This window comes from Anomalospiza imberbis, chromosome 12 (assembly GCF_031753505.1).
Source record: "Anomalospiza imberbis isolate Cuckoo-Finch-1a 21T00152 chromosome 12, ASM3175350v1, whole genome shotgun sequence".
NCBI classification, from domain to species: Eukaryota; Metazoa; Chordata; class Aves; order Passeriformes; family Viduidae; genus Anomalospiza; species Anomalospiza imberbis.
Window position 1 is genome coordinate 16,388,847 of NC_089692.1, and position 9,971 is coordinate 16,398,817.

Below are 9,971 nucleotides of genomic sequence, written 5' to 3' on the forward strand. Positions count from 1 at the left end.
GCGCGGGAGCGGCGTGGGGCGGCTGGGGTGGGCCCGGTCCGGTCCGGTCGGTCGGGCCAGGTCCGTCCGTCGGTCACGGGCCAGGTCCGTCCGTCGGTCGCGGGCCCCTGCGCGTTCGTGCCCGCTCTCCGAGGGCAGCGGACACTCATCGGAACTGAGAGCAACAGCCCTAGGCGGCACCCAGCGCCCCATCCCTCTGCTCGCGCCAGGCCTCGGTCAGTAAGGGAGACTTCTAAGGGCGCGACGAGACTTGGTCAGTTCAGCTTGAAGAACTGGAGACTGAGGGGGGAACTCATCGCAGTGTACACCTCTCTCCTGAGGGGAAGTGGAGGGGCAGGCAGTGATCTCTGGTGACCAGTGACAGGATCCCAGGGAATGACAGGAAGCTGCCTCAGAGGAGGTTTAGACTAGGTATCAGGAAAAGGTTTTTCATCCAGTGGGGAGTTGGCCACTGGAACAGACTCCCCAGGGCAGTGGTCACAGCACCAAGCCTGACAGAGCTCAAGAAGTGCTTGGACAACACGTTCGGGCACCTGGTGGAATTCCTGGGGTGTCCTGCACAGGGCTGGGAGCTGGACTCTGATCCTTTTGGATCCTTTCCAACTCAGGATATTCTATGATTCAGTGTCTGTGTAAGTTACTGCATGTATTTTAACTTGCCACTGTCTCAGTCTGTAGTAGTGCTGCACTTAGGGCTGACCAATGTCAGGCAGTTGTGCCCAGGTGCAGCTCTGTACACCTTTGAAGGGAGCGAGTCCCCTGAGACTGGCTGTGAATTGGTCTTACTTTCTTTAACCTTTCAGCTTTCCAGGTGTTTCCATCATGGATGAGACTGTGGCTGAATACATCCGAAGAACTGTGCTAAAAATCCCAAGGGATGAAATCAAGATGATGCTGCAGAAATGGGGCTTTCTCTCTGAGGCACAGCTGCAGACTCTAAATTTCCACCAGATAAAGGACAACATTTCTCAAGAAGTTGTTCAGCTCTGTGAGGTAAATCCTCTCCTTCAAAAAATGTCAGTGACATGTAGGATGCATGAGAAGCATCATGAAAAAAATCTGAAACACTAATCTTTGGCCACAACACAGCCTCAAATGGCACTTTGTAGTCGGGAAAATGTAAAGCTGAGCTGGTAACACCATTGATTTTGTCTGATCTCTCGAAGTGTAGAGCAGCCCTATAGTAAGTATGCAAATATATGTTTTGAGCTCTAAGTTACATATGCTAGATAAAATTTTGGTATGTTAAACCTATAAAAGATGGGTGTATTTCTAAATTGTAAAATAAAGGCATTGATTGAGATGTATGCTCACTACAAAGTCCTGATTTAAAGCTATTTATATGGGTAATGATAGCACTAGTTTTTATATTTTAGACTTTTTTTTAACTTTCCTTGGGCAGAATTAATTACGTTCAGCATGCTGTAAGCAAAAAAAATATGATCTAACTCTGATTTTAGTGTACCAGGAGTCTTTATATGTACCAGAAGTCTTTAATATCATAACCCAGATAGCTGCAGGTATTACTGATACATCTTTAATTCTATAGCTTTTGGTATGATTATCTTTTGAATGTCATACTCAAAAATTGCTTACCTGGAGTGTAGATCAACCTACAGGAAAGAAACTCTTAAGTTATTCTCATAAGATGGCAAATGCCATATTTTCAAATAGCATTTTTTTCTGAAATACTTGTATCTGTAATAAATTGTGTCATGTAGTTTCTTTAAAATCTTTTCATGCTGTACAGCATAAATAAGCAATAATCAGTATGTTAAAACTCCTGACAGTGAAATACCAGTTGCTGGTGCATTGTCACAAATACCCACTAACTTTCTTTCTAACTGCTTGTACATCATACTGTAAGGATTATGTTCCTCTTGCTACCTCAGCAGAGGAACATTTAAACCTTGCTGAAATAGTTTTCCTTATTGATTTCTCAAAACTTGGGACCAGGTGCAGTGCTTTTGAAGAGAGTGTAGGTGCTGTGGGTTTCAGTGCAATGTCCTTTAAACTACCAATACTGAGATTATTTTTGACTTGATAAACAGTGTGATTGGGCCTTCTGGACCTGTAGTTCACCATGCACTCTTGTTCCTTCCAGGAAAATTCTGCAGACATAAAGCAAGCAGCAGCTCTAGACATAATTTGTAAGTAAAAAGTGAATTAAAATGGCATTTATTTTTTCTGATTAAGTTGATAATGCCCTTAATTACATAGTGATGACCCTTGTGGATTGCAGATGCATTTGAGGGAAGCACATCACATTTTAGATTAATCTTATTGGATGTGGCCTCTTCTACAAAAAGCTTGAGACCAATAAAAGTACGTAACTCCTAACTCTAATATCACTTCACAACTTGTTTAGACAATAGTTTAAATCTCAAGGTTTTTTCTAATGGTCTACATGTCTTACATTGAGCAGGTTAGGTAAAACTCTTCCTTAAACATTGAACCCCAGGCATGCCCTTTATTAGCTACTCACCAAATTAGAAAAGAACTTTACATTTCTTTTAATAAAAAAACCTATTTTTCTTTCATGATTGCTATGAGTGGTAGTTTAAGAATGTTAATACATTATATTGCATTATCAGAAGTAATATTTTTAAAGTAACCTGTCTATAAAAGTATTGTAAAATTCTTTGTTCCTTTAACTCCTATTTGATAATACATTATATTATTGGGCAATTCTTATTTTTTCTAGACAACCACACCTACCAAAACAAAAGAATGTGGAGTGTTTACCAGATGAAAAAATCAGGTAAAATGTCTTTCCTTGCTGTAATCCCACAATTCTCAGCAACTTAGTGCTGTGCTGCCTCATAACCTACATTTTAGCCACATTTTAATGTAGTCTCATCTGGATTTTTTCTGCAGAGAGATTTTTAACATTTTACTGCAGCATAGTATGGATTTTTCAATGGAGATTATATTTTAATATTCCATTAACTTCTCAAGCAATTATTACACATTAGTAATTACTAATTAAATATTAATATTTTCTCTGTATAGCAATAATATGGGTCAGAATTAAAATACACCTTTTTGTGTAAGGTTATGCAACTGTATTTTTTTCTGCTTGATTTTGTTTCAGCAAAACTAAAAACATCTCTAAATTACTTATTATAAACACAAATCTTAATTTTTTGTCTCATGTAACAGGAGAAGAATTGGAATGTTTTGACATAACAGATTTCAAAAAAAAGTTTAAAAGAAGACTTCGGTCAACCTTGAAAAATGTAAGAATTAATCCATTCTAAATTTGCTTCATGGCTCTGGTGTCAACATGTTGTTTTCATAACTGTTCCTCACAGTTTGAGTCAAGAATTAAATGGAATTGCTCATTTGGTAATGATATGAACTGCATGTGAGATAGGAAAAAAGTATTGCATATCTGGTTTAGCGACTTCACTGTTATGCTGGAAGAAAAGAAAATGTAAGTTTGTCTTAAAATGCGACTGGCTTCAAGAAAGGCAGCATGTTGGTGGTTTTTTATCAAATCTTTGCCCAGTTTGCAGGAGCCTTTAGTTGCTTTAGCTCACCAGCTTCATTTGGGCAAGGGAATAGAAAAATAGAAATCACCTGTGTCACTCCATGACAGCCAGTGGGAAGTGGGCAACAGATCCAAATCACACTCACAGCCAGTCAGCTGCAGTTCACATCCCTCTCTTACAATAAAGTTTTGCAATATTTTGGGGGTTTTTTTTGTTGGGGTTTTTTTTAAGTTTTTACTTGAGTCAGGGTAAAAAGAAGTAAACAAGGAATAAATCAACAAGAATAGAAAAGTTAATGTTTAGACTTTTGATTGTGTATTCTTGAGCAGTGATAAATATTAAATTCAGGTCTAAAACCACAAGTTGATCAAAAGTTTAGTTTCTCCAAAAATTGACATACTGGAATTATTGCCACTAGCCCTCCTTCTAAACAGACATCTTTGTGTTGTTACCCCAAAAGAGACATCAGTACTTTTGTAATAAGCTATTTTCAATTTTCAACCTTCAGAAAAAAATGTATATTGACAGGAAGAAAAGTAATGTTAGAGTTTGAAAGGTACTTCTTCTTTTTATTCCAGTTTGTGCAGTTATTGTTTTTCTGTGGAAATTTTATTTAAATACAATCCTTACACCACTTAGTGGTTTTTTTTCTTATTCAAGCAGTGGTACTAAATTAATTATGTTTGAGTCTTGTGAACAGAGATGTTAAGAGATAAGAAAATGTTAATGGATACTTAAATGTGTTGGTAAATCAAAACTTGTCTTTTTCTATCAGGTCACCATCACCTTTAAGGAATATGAGGATAATGCAATCTGGATTAGAGTTGCCTGGGGAACACAATATAAAAAACCAAACCAGTACAAACCCAGCTATGTTGTGTACCATTCACAGACTCCCTACGCCTTCATTTCTGCCTCAGTGCTGAAGAGCAACTTGCCTCTGCTGTGTCAGGTACAGATTAAAACTGCTCAGACCCTGACTTCACCACAGTCATGTAGAGCTATAATTGGGTTAGCTTTTAAGAGGATTGTTAAAGACACTTCACTTAACATAATTTGCTAAACTCTATATATTTTTTTTTCTCTTTAGCTCATGATAAAAATGGGGCAAAACCCAGATCTTTGGATTGGTGCATTGTGAATAAATTCAGTTTATTGGGATTTTTACTGCTCCTGAATTTAATTTCTTAGCCAAGTCCTGGGCAGTATTCCTTTAAATTGTCTCACAGAAGTGGAAGAATATTAGATCAACACTGTTAACTTCAAGAACTAAGCATATGAGCTCATCAGGGAACGCTGTTCATTTCTGTTAACTTGTGATGATCAGCTTTGGTAGTACTTTTTCCTCTATTTAGAAATTTCCTCACATTTCTATAGTAGCAATTCAAATATTTTATGATTCTGTTTGTTTATTTTTCAGCTGATAAGACTATGGGACTTAGCTTGTTAATACTGTAAATGCTTTTAAATATTAACGGGAGCTGTATAACAATCTCTGCAACATTTCTTCAGATAGGAAAATCCTTGTTAAAGAGCAGGTGCTTACCTTGGAACAAAAACATCACAATGTCTAGAGATGCTATGTTTTTTACATACTACAAGCACAGTGATCATTAAGACTGATGTTAAAACAATTTCAATTTTTATTTGAAGGCCCTGATTGTTGCTTCCAATTACCATGACATCCGTGAAATGGAGCTTCGAAGTCATTCTTTAAACTCCCTTAAAGATATTGTGTTTAAAAGATATAGCCAGGTGAGCCACTTCACAAGTAAATCATAAGATAAGTCTTGCTTTTTGTTTCAGGCCTAGTTCTAACCCCCTAGCATGGGGGAAAATTCACCTTTTCCAAGAGACCATCAAGTGAAAATAATATTGAACTACTGAGGTCGACAGCCTTTCATGAAGGTAACATTGCAATGGGGATGAAATGATTTGGTATCCCATATACTCTATTATTGTAATTCCTGATGGCTAAACTCAGACTAAAAATTATATGAACAATTCAGTCCTAAGCTTTTTTAGCATCCTTTCATTAGGCTTCCTAGAACCATGAGTTGAAGGCTGTTGGAATGGGTGCTTGTTCTGCTCATCCATGCAAAACTTGTAAATAGGAAAATGTTCACAAATATCCTAAAACAGGCATTTTTTTTCAAAATTAGGTTGGCTTCCAGACTTCTAGTAATGGTTAAAATTTAGAAGATCATTCTTCCAGAATGAAAAATAAAAGGAAATATATTAAAGTTCTTTCCAGATAGAGGTTCTAGAAGTAGAACTGAAGTAAAATAATTTTTTTCCTCTCTCTCTCCATTTAGAACTTCCAAACTTACACTCCAAAACCTCTGCAAGAAGGGAATGTAGAACCAGAAAATGGTATGTATATTTGAAATGTAAAGGCAGTTTAAATGCCATTCCTACTGGCTTGTGAAATGAGATTGATAAAAGGAAATGCACATATACTCCATTCTCATTATGTTATCCATGCCTGGTGCCTTAATACTGGCTGGCACTGAGAGAGGTCAGTATTTCCCATGAGTGGTACTGGGCATAGAAACCAAATCCACTCAATGCCCAGCATCTTCCATTAGCTTGTGTATTCCTCTTGGTGTGAACTGAAAATACAAATGGTAGAGACAACTACCTTATTAAAAAAAAGTGCAATGAATTCATTAAAACTATTGTTTACAAATTTTCATTGGATTAATCTGATCAGAAAAACAGGATTGCAGAAGCTGACAACATTGTCTTTCTATTTTCTTTTTCCTGCTCTTTTCTCCTGCAGCAGATATAAGGATAGTTCAAGAAAACAGAAGTGAGAAAGAAAGAATCCACAGACTGAATGAGGATGTTTTTGGTAGTGGTCCCCAACCAAAACTCGAATTTGCACAATACAGGGTAAGAAAAGCAACCAATTTGATTTGGGGTTTTCTAATTTTAATGTAGCGGTAGTTAGATTAAATTTCAACTTTAAGAAATATTATGGGGTTTTTTAAACTTTAGGGAGGACATTTTAAATTAAAGGAGATAAAAGTCTCTGTAAGAAACAGATTGAAATTTGGTCAGAGTTTTAGATCTTGTTTCAGTCTTTCAGCCTTGTGAACTCAGCATTTCAACCTGTTTTTGTAATAAAGGAAGACTTAGACTAGCAGTGTGTTGGAGCATGAGAAATAAGGGGTTTCTTAAGTACATACAAAGCTTATGCTATGTATGACACCATAACTGACTTCTCAATGATGCACAAGTTTTATTGCATGAAAAGATAAATTGAAAAGTCTAAGAAATACTTAATGTTTTACAGTATTGCTGAACAAGCTGCCTCTTGCTTTCAGCAGAAAATTCTGCCACATGGTGGCACCCTCAGATTTTACTACAACATTCTTCCAGCTGGAATCATGTTATCATTACAAATTGGAAACAGTCTTATTAAATGTTTAAATGTAATAACATACAAATAAAATATATTCATTGCTTATACTCACTGGTTAAATTTTGTGTTAACAGCTTGAGACTATGTTTAAAAGTGATCCTAAACTGGATGTTTTGGATAAAAAAGAACCATTCAGATGTTTGGTCAAGTTTTCTAGTCCACATCTTTTAGAATCACTGAAATCCTTGGCACCAGCAGGTAAGTGTTCCAACTCTGTCAAATGGATGGAAATTCCAGAGTTTTAAATATTTTTGTCATCTTTCATTCTGCTTGTATCTGGCATAAGGGAGCAACTTCATAGTTGGTTTAGAAAAAGAAATACAGTAGAATAAAAATGTTACCACTTTAAAAACTAATGTCTAAATATATAACAATTTATTCTTAGAATTACTGGTTTGTACATGGATACTCAAGCTGTGGTTTTAGTGGTTTCATTTTGTGTTTCAGTTTTATTAGCAGTTGTTAAAGGTAGTAGTGGTTGAGAACAGCTGCAATTATCTTTCTCTCTCTCCCCAGGTATGGCTGATGCACCACTTTCACCACTCCTTACATGCATACCACATAAAGCTAGGAATTATTTTAAAATTAGAGAGAAAAAAGGTTTATGTCCAGAAAGTTTTGTAAGCCCTTAATTTAAAACTGATTCGTAGAGAAGTACACAACTTATTTATTACTGGTATTAATCTAAATCATCATATGGATTTCTTTATTAATACCTTAAAGTTTTTTCCAAATTATGGCTCTGCTCGAACTGTTTTTCCACAGCTGTCTTTAACAGAAGTCAGCCTTAACTAATAAAAAAAGCTAGTTGCAAAGTTAAAACAGAGATGATAGTTATCAAAAATTTAAATGTGATGACTGCTGTTAACTGTATTTTAATAGTATTTGTGAAGTTAATAAAGGCAGAATAATAGCTGTAGCTATTCAGTTTGCTATCATAGCTGTAGAATGGCTACAATATTCCAGGTGGCTTTTCATATTTTAGACAGAACACCTGCCCTGTTTGGAACATGGGAACAGTCCCTTTCAAATGGGTGGGGCTCCCTGGCTGCAGGTCAGGCATTTCTTGATCTAAGCAGATAAATTGTATTGTAAGACTATTTCAGGGCATGGGGGAGAATGGACTTTTGGAATACAGATGTCAGTACAAAGCTTACATTTAGTTTTAGGAGGTATTAATTAATTCAGTTTCCAAAGTTTTTCTCACCAAGGGCAACAGCCAGTATGAAATACTTGAAAAACTGCCCGTTGCTATTAATGTCTTATACAATTTTGTCTTGGAAGAATACAATGGAAGAGGCAATATTTTCTTTTGAGGAAGTTACATGTTCTAGAATATGTCAGTATTTGATGCTTCTGAAATCCTTGCCCATTGCCACTGGATTTTTGCTTGGGAAGAAAGATTATGGAATCGAGATGGCATCAGTCACTAATGCAAACAGCTTTGCAATGGAATTCTTTAGAGCTGGTATACATTGGCAATTGTATAGATATTTCTTGCTTTGGTTATTGAGATTGATTTGATCTGAAGATTCATTTAAAATGTACAAGTTTTTCCTTCTAATTCTGTTATCTGGATTGTTTTATGTGTACTTGGTGTGTGTAGAATTCCAATGTACTCTCAATATCTCAGTGTGCAGAAGCAGCCGTATTTCCAGAGGTTGTATTGGCATGTTTTTGTTTTTGGACTGTAAATAAATGTGTAAATTAAGTCTTCTCATAAAAGTTTGTTTGGCCTGACTTGAAAACATTACTTATCATATACAGATTTTTGGTTTGGTTTTCAGCATCTCTATAATTCACACATAAAAATAGTTTTAGGACTATCTGCTAGTGGTATGGATTTTAGGAATTCCACCTGTGTGATTTAAATGTTGATTGGACAAGGTAATGTTAGGATTGTGGAAGAATTCCAGGTTTGGTGTGATAGACATTAAGAGCTGTCTCTTCACATATTTCACCATACTTCCAGGATTCAGATCCATTAAGATTCCAGCATATATTTCACTGTGTGCAACTAGTTCTTCATAATGTGCTCTCCCAAATAACCTAAATGCCTGACAGGGCAGTGATTTACCATAAAGGTAAAGTTCCCAAGAGCTTTAGAACACTGTGAGTACCTGGCCTACAGCCTCTTGTTTCTGGGAAAGGCTGCCTCCATCCCCTTTTCAACATCCTCTTTTTAGTGTCTCTGATTTTCAGAGATGTTTTTATCTCTAACTTCCTGTAAGCAGGGATATTCCAGGAATGATGCAGCATTTCCAGGCAAGGTGGTGTGTATTTATTAATTTGTCAGGAAACATCTGCAGCTCTGGAGTTCCTTCTTGCTGAGCAGGTGTCCCCATGGAGGAGGTAAGGAGAAGGAGGTATGTGGAGACCAATCTTGTCTTCCCCATTCCAGTTGGTCTCTTCCAGCAATTTGGAAGTTTGGCCTTGGACTAGATGATGTTTAAAAGTCCCTTTCAACCCAAACTATCCTGTGCTAACCCCAAGCAGCAGAATGCCTGCAGCTGAGGGCACAGGGGCTGCAGGAGGAACACACATCCTGGGGCTACATCTATGCCATTGCTCCTACCCAAAAACTGGTGTTCATCTTTTCCCTTAACTTGACCAGCTAGAGGGGAAAAACTTGTGTGTGTTGTGTTGGTGATTCCAATATAAGGAAATCATAGAATATTCTGAGTCGGGAAGGGACCCACAAGGCTTGTCAAGTCCAGCTCCTGGCCCTGCACAGGACACCCAGCAATCCCACCCTGTGACTTAAGAGTGTTTCCAGATGCTCCTGGACTGTCAGGCTGCTGCTGGGACCACTTCCCGGGGGCGTCTGTTCTAATGTCTGACTACACTCTGGATGAAGAGCCTTTTCCTGACATCCAGCCTCACCCAGCCGCCGGAGCGCAGGCCATTCCCTTGTGTCCTGTCACTGATCAGCGCAGAAATCGCTGCCTGCCTCTCCGCTTCCCGCTGTAACGCAATAACCGCAGCCGCTGGGCCGCCGGGGCGGGTGCCGTGCCCAGGCTGCCCCGGCCGTTTCCCCGGCCCGTCCCGGT

At 37.9% G+C, this 9,971-nt stretch overlaps 1 protein-coding gene across 1 annotated transcript; it reads left to right on the forward strand.

The window, feature by feature from the left end:
* Nucleotides 1-89: 89 nt before the first annotated feature.
* Nucleotides 90-7,625, forward strand: CENPN (centromere protein N). Its single transcript, XM_068203089.1, has 11 exons — nt 90-215; nt 804-993; nt 2,105-2,150; nt 2,705-2,761; nt 3,163-3,239; nt 4,270-4,446; nt 5,148-5,249; nt 5,810-5,867; nt 6,277-6,389; nt 6,996-7,119; nt 7,438-7,625. The coding sequence occupies exons 2-11, from the start codon at nt 823-825 to the stop codon at nt 7,551-7,553; spliced, it is 1,041 nt and encodes a 346-aa protein (XP_068059190.1). The 5' UTR covers nt 90-215; nt 804-822; the 3' UTR covers nt 7,554-7,625.
* The last annotated feature ends 2,346 nt before the right edge of the window (nt 7,626-9,971 follow it).